Genomic DNA, 19553 nt, shown 5'->3' with positions numbered 1-19553 from the left:
TGGATAAATTGGGTTGAAGGGTGTGTTTCCGTGCTATAAATGTAATAAAAAGGAACTGCAATTGCTGACATACCAACGATAGACACAAAATGCTGGAGTAACTCAGCAGGTCAGACAGCATCTCTGGAGTTAATGGATAGATGACATTTTGGGTTGGAACCCTTCTCCAGACTGATTGTAGGAGGGAGGGACTGGAAGAAAGAACAGAAAGAAAAGTCCAGGCCAAATCAGCGCTGGCAACAAATGACCTGTCAGAAAACCACCCTGCCTAAGGTCATCTGTTGTCGGCTCTGATTTGTCTTGGTCTTCACTTGCTTGCAGTCCCGTGTCCCCTCATCCCAGAATAATTTGTCTGAAGAAGGGTCCTGACCTGAAATGAGAGGAATAGATAGGGTAAAGTATTTTAACCAGAGTAGGGGAATCAAGGACCAGAGGACATAGGCTTATGTTGAGGGGGGAAATATTTAATAGGAACCTGAGGGGCAACTTTTTTATGCAAAGGGTGGTAGGTATGTGGAACAAGTTGCCGAAGGAGGTGGTTGAGGCAAGTACTATCACAATGTTTAAAAAAACATAGGATGGGTTTTGGGGGATTTGGGGCAAATGCAGGCAGGTAAGACTAGTGTGGATGAGGCATGTTGGTCGGCATGGACAGATTGGGCTGCAGGGCCTGTTTCCATGCTGTATGACTCCATGACTCTATTCTCTTCCCGTAATTATAGAATCACTCACTTGTAGAAATGGGCCCTTCTGGGCCACCATATTCATGCAGCCCATTGTGCTTATTTGTATGTTAATCCCACTGTTCTGTGGGATTAACCCGTATTTTACTACATCATTCCAATCTAAAAACCTAACTGCCTTTTTAAATGTTGTAATTAAATCTGCCTCCTCCACCTTCCTAGTACATACCAGATAACCCCTGTGTGGAAAAACCTACTCATTATATCGCCTTTTAATTTTGTCCTTGCTCACCATAAACCAGTGGCATTCATCTGTAGTCTCTCTGCCCTGAGAAAAAGACTGACTATGTATACATCGCATAATTTTGTAAATCTCTAGCTCTAACTCTCAGCCTGCTTTATTCCGAATTAGTTTAGTTTATCCAATCTCTCCTTATAACTACAGCCCACCATTCCAGGCAACATCATGATGAAGATTGACACAAAATGCTGGAGTAACTGAGCGGGTCAGGCAGCATTTCTGGAGAAAAGGAATAGGTGATGTTTTGGGTTGAGATCCTTCTTCAGACCCCGATGATTTTTTGATGAGTCATTTCATGATGAATCTCTTCTTATTCCCTCTATTGCTACCACATTCTTCCTGTAATATATTCATTAGAACTGTACATTGTATTCCAAATGAGATTTAATCAACGTTTTGTACAGGTGCAACATGACTTAATTATAATAATAATAATAATAATAATGCATTTTATTTATAGGTGCCTTTCACAACACTCAAGGACACCTTACAGTTAAAACAAGCAAATTATAAATATATGAATGAAATGAAACAAAAACAACATATCCATGAATTTGATAGAAAGTGGAGTTACGTGGGATAGGCCAGTCTGAATAGGTGTTTGGAGGGAGGTATTAAAGGTGGGGAGAGACTCTATGGATGGATAGTGGGAGAGAGTTCCAGAGGTGAGGGACAGAACGGCTGAAGGCTCTGAATCCCATCCTGGACAGGAGGGCAAATGGAGTGGAGAGCAGGGAGGAAGAAGAGGATCGGAGAGTTCGGGATGGAGTGTAAGGCTGGAGGAGTTCAGAGAGGTATGGAGGAGCGAGATTGTGGAGGGCTTTGAAAGTGAGGAGGAGAATCTTAAAATCAATGCGGTATTGGACAAGGAGCCAGTGCAGTTGTTTGAGGATGGGAGTGATGTGTGCGGTGGATGGGGTTCTGGTTATAATGTGGGCAGCTGAGTTCTGGACCAATTGGAGTTTATGGATGGACTTGTGGGGTAACCAGGGAGGAGAGAGTTACAATAATTCTTACAATATATTCAGTGCAAGGTTCATGATGATGAACCTTGTCCTATGAAATACACCACGTACATTCTTCGCTAATCTATCCACCTGTCACTATTTTCGGCAAGCTATGGACTTGACCAAAGGCCTATTGTACCTCAATGCCCCTAAGGTGCCTGCCATTTACTCCGTATGTCCAAAGAGAATTTGACTGATTTATTTGCATTTCCTGATTTACAAAACTGCTTCTGCTCCCTAAAATAGTTGCCTCTTGAAATGCTTTTTATGTTCTCTTTTTTCCCTCATCATTATTATCACCAGTTTCTCTGGTTCTGGAGGCTGGTATAGCAAGATTTAAAGGGACATTGAGGATGATTTTTAATTCTTCCTTTCTTTAGTCACATTCATAACAACGAAGAGCATACCACAAATGCTGTTGAACTTGAAACAAATCTGTTCTCCACATTGACTGATTTAATGTACTTATTCCAAATACTGAACTATATTCCCCACATTGACATTGACCTGACGTTGATAATTCCTTGTGGCAAAATATCTTTTTAACATCTAATCTAGTTCTCTTCTATACCTATATATAAATTGGTTTTAAGCTTGTGTAAATACTGAAACAAAGCCTACTGTGGATTCTGAAAAAATGAAAAATCTAACATGCTGGAAACACAAACCAGGTAACATTTCTCTGTCAATAGATGCAATTTTATGCGTATGGTACACCAGCTGCACAGCGACTCAGAGGAAAGCGCTCCAGAGGGCCATTGACAACGCCCAGAGGATTGTCGGCTGCCCTCTCCTTACCTTGGAGGACTTACACAGTTCCCGCTGCATTAAAAAATCCCAGAGTATTATAAAGGACATTTCCCACCCCGGACACTCCCTGTTTGAACTGTTGCCGTCAGGCAGACAGTACAGATCTACAAGGACAAGGACGAACAGACTAAAAAACAGTTTTTACCCCACTGCTATAAAAGCACTAAATGTAGCCGCCAAGGAACGCAGGGGCGATACATACTAAGGGGCCGTGGTACACTGTGAAATCGACAGAAGGATGGAGGGTTGGGTGTTTATGCGTGCTATTTTCATGATATTTATTTTAGTTGTTTATCTTTTAATATTTTATCTTGTATGTATCGTTAGCTTTTAGAAATGTTTGAATGGTGCACTGACTGGCTGACATTTTTAAATTTTGTTGTACATGGTTCATGTTACAATGACAATAAAGAAACTATTCTATTCTAATCTGCTGAATGCTTCTGTCGTTTTCAGTTTTATTACAAACATTATTTGTATGTGCCCTAATGTTATTTTAAATGTTTGAGTTAAATTCCCGGGTGTTGTTCATGTTTAAGGAGATGCAGCTTCCTGACATTTGTAAAATAGGGGGATTTTAACCTAGTGATTATTTGAATGACCCTTTATTAAAGCTTCCATTTATGTGCTATGGGAGACCAGTGTGACCCTGTATTCCGCAGACACTGCATTCTGCAAGTTTTATATCCAACCTTTTAGAAGGCTGACATTCGCTTGAGCACTGACTTTGTCACAAGGGATAAGATTTCATACCATCTGCTTATTTTAGAAACATATTGCATTTTTAGGAGAGGGGGTTGGGGGATTTCCTTGTTCTCTGAACAATGTTTATCCCTAACCATTACTGTTGAAAGAGGTTAATTGTTCACAGGGTTTGCTTTTATGACAAGTGTTTATATATACTTCAAATGTAATTCATGGACAGTGACTGGACTGCTTTTTTTTAAATTTCCCCTCATAGTTGGCTAAATCCACTGTTTCGAATTGGTTATAAAAGGAGACTAGAAGAAAATGACCTGTACAAAGTTCTTCCAGAAGATCAATCTGAGAGATTGGGGGAAGAATTGCAAAGGTAAATATTAATAACAATTAATTTTCCTTTAGAATGCACGGAATGCAATAGCTTATGCAATAACTGAATGCTTTGAGTTAATTTGTTTATTTTATGGCATGTGGATCTCGCTGACTAGGCCAGCAGTTATGTTCCACCATAATTGACCAAAGAGGTGCAGGTGAACTGTGTTCTTGAATTGTTGTAGTTACACTGGCTATAATGACAAGTTACTGCTAGAATGGCATTTGAGGATTTGGTAAGTGGGGGTAAAGGTTGCGGGTTTGAGAGGTGCTGATGGAGACGTCCGTGCAACTAACGGAGCATTTTGTCGGAAGTGTGTCACGGCCTAAGAGTTGTTAAGGCAGTTAAATATCTCCTAGTTACCTAAATGGCTAAATTATTGAAAAGTAAATGCTATAAAATTGTTAAATGATTGTTTTTAATATTAGGATGCTCAAAAACAAAAGGAGGCAATTATAATAATTTGTTCTGGTTTCCTCCCACATTCCAGGACAAATGTAGTGGGCCAAAGGGCCTGTTACCATGCTCTATCACTAAACTAAACGAAGTACAGCAATATAGGTTGTTGTTTCAGCAATCTGTCTTTTATCAAAACTTGATTGATTGCCTCTCCAGGTTCGTTTAGGTGATGTTGATGGTTCACATCTATAAAAAAGATGGGACTGATCATGCTGTTTACCAGGATCTTTGAGTCACTGTGAAGGTCATTATAAATGAAGACGAGGCAGAGCAGCTTCCTAAAGAAGGCATAATCACATTGGGTCCATCATTGATTTGTGCAGTTAAGAACGTGGAGGAACTATGAGAAATACCATCAACTGAGTCTTTGGAAAATCCTTCTTTTACATTAAATGAGATGAAAGCCTTAATATTTATATAACACTATATTGTTTTAATTACCAATTACTTTATATTGTTTAAAGTCACGTTGTGAGAAAACAGGCCCTTCGACCCAACTTACCTATGCCAACCAACAAGCCCCATCTACACTAGTCCCACTCGCCTGTGTTGGTCCATATCCCCCTAAACCTATCCGTTCTATGTACCTGTCTAAATGAGGTATCAGCGATGTGATTCTCTTGTAGAAGGAGGACATCAGCATTAAGGTCCTTAGCAGATCTTGAGCTGTAGTCATTCTTTGCCATGGACATTCCTTCTACTTTTAGCCTGTAGATGCATAGATATTTCCCGATGCTGTGGTGATTTTGTCCCTAGGAAGCGCCGTTTGGGCTACGAGTCACTAGTGACATGGTCAAATGTGACACCAAAACACTACATCTATTTGTTTGTGCATGTCGGGTTGATTGCATTAGTCAAAACAAGGTGGACCACGTGAAGGTTGCAATCTCCCACAATATCACCAACAACGGAGAGGTCATCACAGACCCCACAGTGAAACCACTGGGTTTTGACCTCCATCGCAAACAATGGCTAACCCTGACAGAATCCGCACCCGCCATGCAAGAACAGCCCATCACCTGCACAAGTGGGGGATGACAGACAGCCCTGCTTGTGACTGCGGACATCCAGACCAGACCATCCCACACTTCGTGAATGACTGCTCACTGAGGCTTTTCCCTGGTGACACCAAAGCCATCCACCCATTAACTGATGCTGTCCTGGCCTGAATGTCCACCCTTGATTTACAACTTTAGACTGTGCATGCCATACGCCATACGCCATGTCTAAATGCTCCTTAAACATCGTGATAATACCTGCCTTAACTTCCTTGTCTGGCAGCTCGTTCTATACATCTAAAAAATAAAAGTTGTCCCCAGGTTCCTATTAAACCTTTCCCCCTCACCTTAAACCTATGTCCTCTGGTTCTCAATTCCCCTACCCTATCTATTCCTCTCAATATCTTGTTGTTGGATGGGAATTTTGTGTTATACCTGTACCCTGATTTGCCTCATCTATCATAGCCCTGGCAAATATCTCATTACAATTGTTTCCCACCAGGAGCTCCATATCTAATATAGTCATTAAATGAGGCCCCACTGCATCCTGCAATAATGACAGGAGCATGTTGTCATTTCCATCAGGGTTCACCTGCCCTGAATGTTCAATATAAGCCACAAATTTATTTCTATATAGTTTGGTACTTTTTCCCTTGGTTCCTGTTTTACCGGGGTTATCTTGACCCAGTTAGGTGTGGACATTACAGGAGAAGAGGTTAAGATTCTATTGCGTACCATGAATGAAGAGAAATCCAGCGATAGTCATTACATTACAAGTATGGAAATATCTAGTCTGGATGAAGACTATTTTATACCAATATCTGAGGTGTTTACACATGAGACCATGCCTGTTTGTTATCAAAATATACCCAGACATGAGGACTTGAAACAATGGCCTTACTTGAAGGATGTCAAGATACCTAAAATAAATTCTGGTATCGGCCTATTTATCGGAACAAATGCTTTGAAGGCATTGGAGCCTATACAGACTGTGAGGATCCAAGGGGATGGACGTTTGCTGTGAAAACCCCACTAGGATAGGTTACCTTGAGAAGGAACAACGAAAGCAGGAACCAGAAGAACTACCCTGCTGCTGTTAATCAAATATCTACTGGTAAATTAGAAAAGCTATTGATCAAGCAATACAATCATGACTTCAATGAAAGTACCAGTAAGGAATCAGAAGAAATGTCCAGGGAAGAGTTAAAGTTCTTGGACATTATGAACTACCCAATAAAGATGATAGACGGACACTATTGCCTGGACTTACCTTTCATAGAAACATAGAAACATAGAAAATTGGTGCAGGAGTAGGCCATTCGGCCCTTTGAGTCTGCACCGCCATTCAATATGATCATGGCTGATCATCCAACTCGGTATCCTGTACCTGCTTTATCTTCATACCCCTTGATCCCTTTAGCCACAAGGGCCACATCTAACTCCCTCTTAAATATAGCCAATGAACTGGCCTCAACTACCTTCTGTGGCAGAGAATTCCAGAGATTCACCACTCTCTGTGTAAAAAATGTTTTTCTCATTTCTATCCTAAAAGATTTCCCCTTTATCCTTAAACTGTGACCCCTTGTTCTGGACTTCCCCAACATCGGGAACAATCTTCCTGCATCTAGCCTGTCCAACCCCTTAAGAATTTTGTAAGTTTCTATAAGATCCCCCCTCAACCTTCTAAATTCTAGCAAGTTCAAGCCAAGTCTATCCAGTCTTTCTTCATATGAAAGTCCTGACATCCCAGGAATCAGTCTGGTGAACCTTCTCTGTACTCCCTCTATGGCAAGGATGTCCTTCCTCAGATTAGGAGACCAAAACTGTACGCAGTACTCCAGGTGTGGTCTCACTGTACTGACCCCCCCCCCCCCCCCCCCATCCATCCTGTACTGATCCTCCCATTCAAGAAGAATGGGGGGGAACAGTCCGAAGAAGGGTCTCGACCCGAAACATTGCCTATTTCCTTCACTCCATAGATGCTGCCTCACCTGCTGAGTTTCTCTAGCACTTTTGTACCCCATGTACTGACCCCCCCATTCAACACCACTGACATCCTCCGTGCTCTCCCCTCACAATTTTACCCACTCCTACCAACACGTACTAATTCCACCCCCCCCCCCCCCCCCCCCCATCTATCCACCCCGCACTGATTCACACACACCCCCCCCCCCTGACCCTATTGTCCTGGAAATGTTTTCAGAGCGAACATTGACTATGTTTGATAACGGAATGCAATCAAATGTGTTTTAATTCCCATCATTTGTTTTAATCCATAAAGATGGATTCATTAAATTGTGAACACGTGAAACATTAAAACCGCAGTGTTCGATTGTCACTGCTGCCATTGACACGTTTTTACAGAATTCATTTTAACAGCAAATCAATGCTCTTAATATGGAGTATCAGTACTGTAGTTATCTAATGAGCAACATTCACAACTATACGTACGCAAATATGTTACCATGGTCCAGGATTTATTGACACAGGTTGATCATACGCTGAATACTCCAACCCCATTTTTGTTTGGAAGTGGAAAGAACTAATAGAACTTGCATTAATTGCAATGTGTAAAAAGAGTTAAGATACTGTCTTATAATTTTGCTGCATGTCATTGTGGGATATATCATGTCTTGATTGGTGAATATGTTTAGTTTGTGACTTTATTTGAAGCAGAAATAATATGTGAATGCTTCATTGTGTATAATTCCGACTGGTAACTACGCACTTCGTCCGAGCACATTATCGCACGCGTTATGCAAGCCATCTTAAATGACCACCTAAACTGTCATTTGGCAACCGAAAAAGCTGCCAAGGTTGCCCGGCTGGCAACAGGGAAAAAAGGTTAAGCGAGAGCCCTGTAATTGTGCTAACTTTCCTTTGTTCTGTGAGTGGAGCCCAAGAAGCACTGAGCAATGTTTGTGCTCATTGTAGATCTTGCCACTCCCGTCTGACAAATCAATTAAAGATTGCTATGGTTTACCTTTAACAATTTTGTTGCTATCTGCTTTTTGAGAAACAAACTTAGACAGCTTCTTAAGCAATAAATGATGGATCAATGGACTGGAATTTCTCTGTAAGCCAGACAGAGAATGGCCAAAGCTTGAGCTGGGATTTGAAATCTCTGCTAATGATCCGGAAATTAAACAAAACATCACAGTGAACGTTATTGCTAAAAATCCTATTATTCTCTTGGACGACTGTTACATATCAACATTATTGTTACATCATATTCATGAGTTGATCGGGCATGGAGGAAGATGTTTCATGCTGTCAAAACTTTGGACTTCTGTGTTTTGGACTGTATACTGGTATCATGCCTGATATTAAGGGTTTAGTGCTTACAATACGACTTCAGACTAAGAACGATGTTTTAATAAGACCAATAACCAAGTTATGCTTGCTTCTAGAAGGCGAAGGTGAAGATGGAAGAATCGCTAAAGAAGTCTGAATGCTGATATATAATGCATGTTATTTTTTGTTTTTTTCTATGTCAAGTTTTTATCGCTCCTTTTTTTAAATAAGTAATTGCCTCGTTATACACTCAGAACAATTAGGGGTCGGTATGTAGTAGCCATTTAGCTTAACTCAGCCTTATGACTATAACCAGTTACCTTTAAATTTTATCTGCCTGTAATTATGTGGGTGGGATATATCCGTAGTCGGAGGCATGTTTGCGGATAGGATTCTCGCACAGATGCCCTAGTAGTTTTTAGTTTAGTTTGAAGCATGGATAAGAGGTCACAGCTTTCCACCATGCACGGGTTTGACCATGAGTAAGATCAAAATGTACTTAAACAAGAAGTTTGGATGAATATATTACTGTTTTTACTACTACAATAAAGAAACTATTAATTAAGAGACTGCTTGGAAGATTTATCTTTGGATGGCATTGAATGTCTCGTGGAGAGCTCGTGAGTGCGTTTCGATTAATCTCCTGAACCCCCGTCTTCAGTCATAGTGACTAAAGGAGGAATCCTTGAAACAAAATAAAAAATCACTATATTACCTTTAAACTTATGTTCCCTGTTACTTAGAAAACCATTTTCCCATTTGTATAACAAATTGGTACAATAAATGTCAGTATGATCGGTTTAATACCCTCAAGGATGATCTTATAGAGGTGTACAACATCATGAGAGGAATAGATTGGGTAGATGCACAGACTCTTGCCCAGAGTAGGGGAATCAAGAACCAGAGGACATAGGTTTAAGGGAGGAAAGATTTAATAGGAACCCGAGGGCTAACAGTTTTATGCAGGTGCGTGGAACGAGCTGCTGGAGGAACTAGTTGAGGCAGGTACTATTGCAATGTTTCAGGAACATTTAGACAGGTACATGGATAGGACGGGTTTAGAGGGATATGGGCCAAGTGCAAGCAGGTGGGACTAGTGTGGATGGGGCAAGTTGGGCCGAAGCGCCTGTTTCCACACTGTAAGACTATGATTTTGTAACCCTCAGTGTTTATTTTAACTAAACTAGCTATGCTGTGAAACCTAAACACCATGATAAATCTATTTATTGCCTCACTAACATCCTTAGGTTCCCTATGTTGACCATTTTTCCCATCAAGCTTCCTCAGTATGTAAGCTCTTGGGTTAAACAGATTATACACGACTCATCTTCCATACAATTTCAAAATTCCTGACACTTGTATACCTTTATTAGATAATCCCTCATCCTACAGCGCTACAAGGAATTAAGTCCTAGCCTGCTCAACCTCTCCATATACCTCAGGCCCTCGCTTCCTGAGCTCAGGCCCTTGAGTCCATTCCTGATTACCTGCTAATTATTTTGAGCATTGTCATCTTTAAAAAAGGAATAATTTAAACATTTTTTATGGCAAAATAGCTTCTGAGTTAAAGAACGTGCCTTGCACGTGCCTAAATATGTCTAGAATCATGAAGAGCTTTGAATAGGATGATAAAGGTTTTGTAAAGGAATCTGGTTTTGATACACTTCCACAATGGGATTTAATGCAGATTGGAGGCCACTCATGACGGTTCATCCTTGAGTGTAAATTCCATTCAATTGGTAATTATTGGAAACCTTTTACAACTTGTGTCAGCAGTTTATCTTATTTGCTTTTGTACCATAAAATTATCGCTGACATTGAATTCTGCAATATTTTATTATGATGCTTGTCATTTATGCAGGCACTGGGACAAAGAAGTCCAGAAGGCACAGAAACAAGTTCGAATTCCCCATCTAACAAAAGCCATTCTAAAATGTTTCTGGAAATCATATAGTATTTTGGGTGCATTTACATTTTTAGAGGTAATTATGGAATTCTTATTTAACATCTATTTATTTCACCTAGAATTACAAGATTGTCTTGCCTTATAGGAACACCTTGTATTCCAGATTTAAAACTTCTACAGCATTGATTATGCCTAGGAAGAAAGGTGTCGACATTTACTTCTGATTATTGAGTTCTGTATTAATTTTGTTGTGCCACCCTATTGTTCTTGTACATGAAGCTTGGTGAATCTGTCCAAAGTATTACTTTCAAAGAAACATCTAGCAAAGAAACAATATGACACTTTCCAAGGTACACAAAAATGCTGGAGAAACTCAGCGGGTGCAGCAGCATCTACGGAGCGGAGGGAATAGGCAACGTTTTGGGCCGAAACCCTTCTTCAGACTGATGGGGGGTGGGGGTGGCAGGGAGAAGAAAGGAAAAAGGAGGAGGAGGAGCCCAAAAGCTGAGGGATGGGAGGAGACAACCCAAGGGCTGAGGAAGGGGAGGAGACAGCAAGGACTAACAAAATTGGGAGAATCACTTTCCAAACTATGTTCATTGAAAGAAAGGAAAATATGAAGAGATAAGGTTTGAGTGGATAGATTGTGGAATGTTCCTTCCATAGTGACAGTGGATAAACAGTAGATAATATTGAAAGAGCATATGAGGATAGCACAATGGCACAGCAGTAGAGTACCCCACAGTACCTTACAGCACCTAGGTTTAATCCGGACTACGGGTTGTGTCTTTACGAAGTTTGCATGTTCTCCCTGTAACTGCATAGATTTTCTCTGGGCGCTCCAATTTCAAGTTCAAGTTCAAGTTTGTTGTCATGTGTCCCTGATAGGACAATGAAATGCAAAACTGGGATAACATAGAACTAGTGTAACTGTGATTGTCGAACGGGTAGAGATTTGGTGTGCTGTTTTCACGCTGTATCTCTAAACTGAACTAAACTAATGTTAAATTACAACGTTTGTTTATTCCAATGTGGAAAAGGTGCCTTAACCATGGCGTTCAAAGCAACATAGGAATTCGATCTAAGGGGAAATATGAACTGGCCAGTTGGAGCAGCAAACCCAAGGATGGAGAGTGGTTTAAAATTCAGAAAAAAAGGACAAAGTAGAATAAGCTTGCAGAAAACCAAAAGACTGACTATAAAAGGTTCTAAGACTATGGGAAGAGTAAAAGTAGGAATGTTACAACATTTTGAGATTTTAGAAATCAAGCCTGTAATTTATCCCATCAGATAAAGCACAAAAAGAACTTTAATTTGATACCTAATTCACGTTCATATCTGCAGTATTAAAAAAAGTTATGATCATTTTCATACTCGGAAATTAGCATCTTGTTCCCTATTGCTTTTCCGTTCATTTAACACAAAAGCTGTGATCGAGGACAGTCAATTGACATAAACCCATAACTTTCTTAAAAATTAAGAGAACTGAATAAAAATTTCAATTATTGTAGATTGAAGCATTCTGAAACAAATATGTTTAAGAAGGAACTGCAGATGCTGGAAAATCGAAGGTACACAAAAATGCTGGAGAAACTCAGCGGGTGCAGCAGCATCTATGGAGCACCTGAAACAAATATGATACATCTTACTTGAATGACCTGAAATTAAAGTATATAATTAGTTAATTACATAATTAAGTAGCTAATTACAAAATTAAAAGTTATGAATGAAATAGTAATAAACATCCAGACTGCCTTGAAAATTCAAAAATGTGATATTCTCAAGATTAGAACTTTAATATTATTGTAACATTAAAACAAACAGTAACCCAACAAAGAAATCATATTGTTTAAGAGGGAACTGCAGATGCTGGAGAATCGAAGGTTACACAAAAAAGCTGGAGAAACTCAGCGGGTGCAGCAGCAAGGAGCGAAGGTAATAGGCAACGTTTCGGGCCGAAACCCTATTCATCTAAATTCAATTACTAGATCTAAACATCTATCGCATTCTTAAGAAAAGGCTAAAAATTCATTTTTAAATAGCCAAAGTATCTAAATAACAAACTGATCCCATTCACACAAGATTTCACAATATAACATGATGTTTAAATCTCACTTTGTCATGAATTTCTATGCCAAATCGAAGGAATTGAATGTTTAATTCCCATAAATTTTACTCTGTTGGTTTATAACACTGCAGCAGGCACGGGCTGTTTTACACAAACATGTGTTCAAAATCCACAAACATCCAGACTCAAGATAATCAAAATTATTATTTTTTTGCACAATCATGTCATAAGTACACCTAAATTATCTGTATTTTGTGTAATTGTCTATCCGTGATCAATATTTTCATACTAAATATCTGACTAAAAACTCTGCACTGTAGAAGTTGTAAACAATCCACCTTTTGTTTTGTCCTGCTCTTATGAGCCGTGATTTTGAAGGCGTTAGAAGTCAGGTCTAACTTTAATCCAGTGATTCAATAGACCAGCAACTTAAAAAAAAAAAAACATGAACGGGATAACAGAACGAAATTTCTTCATGAGCTTGTCATACAAGGAAATCGCTCTCCGACAACCAATAAAAACCTGCATTTTAATCACCCCCCCCCCCCCCCCCCCCCCCCCCCCCTCCCCCCCCGCACAGCCTCTCGAACACAGGCACAGGCAGTGGGCAGATCTGGAGCGCCACTGATGGCAGGAATTTGTAACGCTAGTAAAAGTAAATATAGGTTTCTTTTACTCAAATTGTGATTTTCTGAAGAATTGGCAGTTAAATCTTATTTGAATAAATCTATCTTCAGAAGGGTGGACACAAATAATCTCCCAGGTGCGTGGGGGAACATGCAATAGAATGACCGTTGTATTTAAAGGGGATTACTATTAATGAAATTGATACGATTGAAGGCTAGGATTTGATAACCGACATCCCAGGTTACTTAAGGAAGTACCCTTAGAAATAATGGATGCATTCTGATCATTTTCTGAACTTTATACTCTATACACTTTATAGAGTTAGTCTTGGCATCATGTCGGCATGATGGCCAAAGGGCCTGTTCTTGACCTGTACTGTTCAATGTTTGCTGATTTCTTTTTAGAAGAAAAATATATTAGATACCTTTTAAAAAGTAAGTTTAATGCCATACGTTTTGATTTGTTTTTGTTCCAAAATTTGAGAGGTTATTTAAATGTATTATTAATTGTTGTTTTGTTTTTTTTCTTTTCAGGAAATAATAAGAGTTGTTCAGCCTATTATGTTAGGAAAAATTCTTAATTATTTTGAAAGCTACAATACGGATGATACAGAGGCTTATAAAATTGCCTTTGGATATGCTGCTGGTCTCGCGCTTTGCACGTTGTTTTTGGCAATTCTACATCACCTGTATTTCTTTCATGTACAAAGGAGTGGAATGAAACTAAGAATAGCAATGTGTCATATGATTTATAGAAAGGTAAGAAATTCTCTTTAGAGGCTCAAAGGTAATAACCTTTGAATTTTATATCTATCCACGTTAGAAGATGATTCACAAACAAAATAGTTATACAACATAGTAGAAGTCCATTTGACTCATTGTGTTCACACCTACTTTCCATCAGAGTGGTACAGTAGTTCTACTCCCTGGGATTTTTTTCTGTAGCCTTGTGCCATAGAATAATAGAGCACACAGCATTGAAAGAGTCCCTTCGGCCCAACTTGTCCATGATAATCAAGATACCTTATGTAAGCTAGCCCACGTTTTGCCCATATCTCTCTAAACCTTTCTCATCCACGTATCTGCCTAAGTGTCTTTTAGATGCTGTAAAATACCTACCTTAACTACGTCCTCTGGCAGCTCATTCCATATATCGACCACCCTCTCAGTGAAAATGTTGATCCTCAGGTATCTTTTCTCACTCACCTGAAACCTCTGTTCTTTGGTTCTGGATTCCCAAAGACTGTGAATTCATCCAATGTACCACGATTTTATCCACCTCTATAAGATAACCCCTAAGCCATCATGCTCCAAAGAATAAAGTCGTAACCTGCCCAGCCTTTCTCTATAGCTCAGGGTCTCGAGTACTGGCACATCCTATAATTCTTCTCTGCACTATTTCTAGCTTGATGACATCCTTCCCATAGCAGGGCGACCAAAAGTGAACACAATACTCCAACTGTGGCCTCACCAGCGCCTTGTACAGCTGTAACATAACATCTATACTCAATACCTGTCTGATCAATGTCAATGTTCCCATAGCCTTCTGTATCACCCTACTTGTGACGCCACTCTATGGGAACTATGCACCTGTACTCCATGATAGACACAAAGTACTGGAATAACTTAGTGAGTTAATCAGCATCTCTGGAGAAAAAGGATTGGCTATATTTCGGGTCGGGATCCTTCTTCAGTTGCGGAATGGTGAAGAGCTGGAGGCGAGAAAAGATCAGGACCAATCAGGGCCAGACACAAATTATCTCACGCAGGGCGATGCCTGGTAGGCCCATTGTTGGCTAGGGGAGGTGTGATCTCAAGAGGTAAATAAATTGGAGAACTGGGGAACTGGTAAAAAGGCTTGGGAGGGAGGAGGGGAGGGAAGCCTAAGTAGAAGTTATTTAAAATGAGATATTCAATGTTAATATGGTGAGGTTGTAATCCACCCAAGAAAAATATGATGGGCTTTTCCTATTTTGTGTATGCCCTCACTCTGGCAATGGAGGAGGCCCAGGACCGAATGGTCAGTATGGGAAGGTGAGTTGGCATCCGCGAGATCTTGTAGGCCTGGGCGGACTGAGCATCAGTGTTCAGTGAAATGGTTGCTGAGTCTATGTTTGGTCTCGCCGATGTGCAGGAGCCCACATCAGGAACATCGATGTAGTCCAATGCTCTACAATACTCGCTAAGGCCCTACCATTCATTATGAAGGTCCTGCCCTGGACGGACTTCCCAAAATGTATCACCTAGCATTTATCTACATTTTGCAACTCTGTTGGGCATTCCTCAGACCACTTGCCCAGCTGATCAAGATCCTGTTGTAATCTTTGATAGTGCCACCTGCAAACTTACTAATCATGCCTCATACATTCTCATAGAAACATAGAAAACATAGAAATTAGGTGCAGGAGTAGGCCATTCGGCCCTTCGAGCCTGCACCGCCATTCAATATGATCATGGCTGATCATCCAACTCAGTATCCCGTACCTGCCTTCTCTCCATACCCCCTGATCCCCTTAGCCACAAGGGCCACATCTAACTCCCTCTTAAATATAGCCAATGAACTGGCCTCAACTACCCTCTGTGGCCCAGAGATTCACCACTCTCTGTGTGAAAAAAGTTCATCTCGGTTTTTAAAGGATTTCCCCTTTATCCTTAAGCTCCAAATCATTGATATAAACGTCAACAGTAATGGGCCCAGCAACATCACTAGTCACAGGCGTCCAGTCCGAAGCACAACCTTCCACCACAATCCCCTGCTTTTTACCATAATGCCAATTATGTATCCAGTTATCTGGCTCTCCCTTTATCCCATGTGATTTAATCTTCCAGAGCAGTCTACCATACGGAAAACCCTTCTTGGTTCCTCCTTCAAATAATTAAATCAAATTCGCAAGACACAATCTCCCATGTACAAAACCATGTTGATTATCTATAATCTGCCCCTGTCCATCCAAATGCATATATATCTTATCCCTCATTATCCTCTCTTGCTACTTACCTACCGCAGACTCATTGCTATTTCTTTGCGCCCTTCTTAAATAGGCAAAATAGTAACCCTACAATCGTTCGGTACCTCACCCGTGTCTAATAATGAATCATATATCATTAGGCTTCCTACAATTTCTTCTCTGGCTTCCGAGTGTCCTTGGATTTGTTTGATATGGCCTGAGAGATTTTATCTACTTTCATATCAAGTCACTTTTATTTCTATAGCACATTTAAAAAACAACTCTCATTGACCAAAGTGCTATACATTGGTGGATGTACTAACGTTATACAAAAGTGGTTCATAGATTAAGTACCTACATAAATACATACATATAGCCCTCCCTCAGAGGACGTCAAGAAAGGCTTGAGAGTAAAGATGAGTTTTAAGTCTCGACTTAAAAGAGTCGATGGAGGGGGCAGTTCTGATGGGAAGAGGGATGGTGTTCCACAGTCTAGGAGCTGCAACCGCAAAGGCTCGGTGGCCCCTGAGCTTATGCCTAGACCGTGGGATGGTCAGTAACCCCAAGTCGGCCGATCTGAGGGACCTGGAGGTGGTGTGGTGGGTAAGCAGACTTTTGATGTAGGTGGGGGCAAGCCCGTTAAGGGCTTAGTAAACATAAAGAAGGATCTTGAAATTTATTCGGAACTGCACAGGGAGCCAGTGGAGAGAGGCCAGGATCGGGGTGATGTGGTCCCTTTTTCGGGTGCCCGTCAGGAGTCTCGCTGCGGCGTTTTGGACCAGTTGCAGGCATGACAGGGAAGATTGGCTGATGCCAGTGTAAAGGGAGTTGCAGTAATCGAGGCGGGAGGAGATAAATGTGTGGATGATCTTTTCGAGATCATCAAACTGGAGGAATTGTTTTATTTTAGCTATCGTCCGAAGCTGAAAGAAGCTAGCTTTTACCACAGCATTGACTTGTTTGTCAAATTTCAACACTGAGTCAAATATCACGCCAAGGTTTTTGAAGTGAGGTTTGAGTAATGGGGTATGGCTTCCAAGGCTGCCTGCTATCATTTTGATTGAGTCCAAGGCGCCGAGAAGGATGACCTCAGACTTCTCTAGGTTAATGGAGGAAGTTCTGGGCCCTCCAACACTTTATATCCTTGAGGCAGTGGATAAGGTTAAGTAGATTTGATCGGTTGTTGGGCTTCAGGGGGAGATAGAGTTGTGTATCGTCTGCATAGCAATGGAAGGAAATGCCATGCCTTTGAATGACTTGGCCTAAGGGGAGCATATACAGGGAGAAGAGAATGGGGCCAAGGATGGAACCTTGTGGAACCCCACAGCAGAGGCTAGCTGGGGAGGAGAAAGAGTTGCCTATGTTAGGACATCCACCACCTCCTCAATCGTAATATGGGGTACCCTCAGGACATCTCTACTAACTGTCCCAACCTTCCCCAATCGTTATGTCTTTTTCAATGGTAAAAACAGAGGAGAAATACTCAATAAGGACCTATTCTCTCTCTAGTTGCTCTCTTTCGTAATGTACTTAAAATCTTTGGATTTTCCTTAATTTTATCTCCCACTGCTATCTCATGCTCCTTTATATCCTCCAGATTTCCTTCTTAAGTATGCTTCTAAGTCCCCTAAACTCCAACAGTAGTGCTGCACGAATCCAGCTGGCCCATGGCTCCTTTTTCCTGACCAGAGCTTCAGTTTCTCTCGTTATCCAGGCTTTCTTATTCCCATCTGCCTTGCTCTTCATTTTAGAACGTGTATGCTTTAAACCCTCACTATCACAGTTTTAAAAACGTCCCACTTTCTGGATATCACTTTGCCCACAAATTATCTACTGCAATCAATGTTAACACGTTCTTCCCTTAAACCATCAAAGTTGGCCTTGCCCCAGTTTTTATCTTGTAGGCCAGCCCTATCTTTATCCATAATTATTTTAAAGCTAATAGAAATGTGGTCGCTGGACCCATATCATCACTCACTGAAACTTCACGGTGGCACAGCGGTAGAGTTGCTGCCTTACAGCAAAATGCAGCGCCAGAGACCCGGGTTCGATCCCGACTACGGGTGCTGTATGTACGGAGCTTGTACGTTCTCCCCGTGGTCTGCGTGGGTTTTCTCCAAGATCTTTGGTTTCCTCCCACACTCCAAAGACGTACAGGTTTGTAGGTTAATTGGCTTGATTTTTTTTTAAAGTACAATTGTCCAAGTTGGCGATATGCAGAGTACTGCCCTGCCGACTACGAAATTCAGAAGGCTCAGTCTTTGCCCGTCCCAATTTCCTAAGAGTAGATCAAGCTTTGCCCTTTTCTTTGTAGGACCCCCAGTGCATATTACCTGAGGAAACCTCTCTGACCACATTAGACAAATTTTATCCGTCTAAGCCCTTGGCACTATGGCAGTCCCAGTCTATATTGGGAAAGTTAAAATCCCCTACAATGGCAACCTTATTAATCTTTCAGCTGCCTGTAAATTCCTGGGATATTTGTTCCTTTAATTCCCTCTGACTATTTGAAGGCCTATAGTACCTTCCCAACAAAGCGATCATTCCCTTTTTATTTCTCAACTCTACCTGGGATTCATCAGCAGTACTGTCATTTTGGACTACTGCTGTGACATTTTCCTTAATCCATCAAACAACTCCCTCTTTTATCCCCACCTCTATCTACCTTGTAGTACCTGTACCCTGGAACAATATGCCGCCAGTCCTGTCCCTGCCTCAGCCAGGTTTCCATAACACCTATAACATCCCATTCACACTTACTTATCCACAATCTGGACCATCCGCCTTGCCCATCAGGCCTCTCGCATTGAAATAAAATCAATTTAATCCAATAGTCCTTGCTCACTCCCTGCTGTATTCCTGCCTATCCTGTCTACTGTAGTTGCTTTCATCGCCTTCCATACCGACATCCAGCTTCTCACTTGCCTCATTTCTGTATTGTATTCCATGCCCCTGACAATCTTGTGCCACTTGGGCTTTATCGTTATGCAAATTGCTTTTGGGTTGGGACTATGTGCTCAAAGTCTCTTTTATGTTTTCTCTTTCCTTCTGTAATGTTCAGAATCTTCAAATTAAACCAATCAAAAGGTGAAGAGATAGTTACTTCCATATATGGAGTTATTCAGCCAAATTGCCAGGCTGGTTTTCACTGTACTCCTCGTCACGGTGGCGCTCAGGGCTATTATCGCTTTCTGACTATTTTACATTGTTTCAAGCGCACCATAAAACCTTCAACCACAGCCGGTTCAACATTTTCCCACACCATGCCCCAAACATCTGAACTCCAAATTATTTGTCTAAGGGCTGGGTAAACAAGATACATTTCCTGCAGTCTGGCCTTATGTAGTCACTAATTATGACTACAAAAGTCTAATGAAC

The 19553-nt window shown here is 40.9% G+C and overlaps 1 protein-coding gene across 3 annotated transcripts in view; it reads left to right on the top strand.

Annotated features, from left to right (window-relative positions):
* abcc4 (ATP-binding cassette, sub-family C (CFTR/MRP), member 4) overlaps positions 1-19553 on the top strand; it is a 169751-nt gene that overhangs the window by 16118 nt on the left and 134080 nt on the right. For all 3 annotated transcript variants that reach the window (XR_008723606.1, XM_055636820.1, XM_055636819.1), the window contains exons 2-4: positions 3763-3873; positions 10489-10609; positions 13762-13986. Coding sequence is in view for 2 of the 3 variants with exons in the window: in XM_055636820.1 (XP_055492795.1) it covers positions 3763-3873; positions 10489-10609; positions 13762-13986 (457 nt within the window). In the remaining variant the exon portion in view is untranslated. The remainder of the gene's footprint in view (positions 1-3762; positions 3874-10488; positions 10610-13761; positions 13987-19553) is intronic.

Source organism: Leucoraja erinacea, chromosome 6 (assembly GCF_028641065.1).
Source record: "Leucoraja erinacea ecotype New England chromosome 6, Leri_hhj_1, whole genome shotgun sequence".
Taxonomy (NCBI): domain Eukaryota; kingdom Metazoa; phylum Chordata; class Chondrichthyes; order Rajiformes; family Rajidae; genus Leucoraja; species Leucoraja erinaceus.
This window is presented reverse-complemented; position numbering and strand designations above follow the sequence as displayed.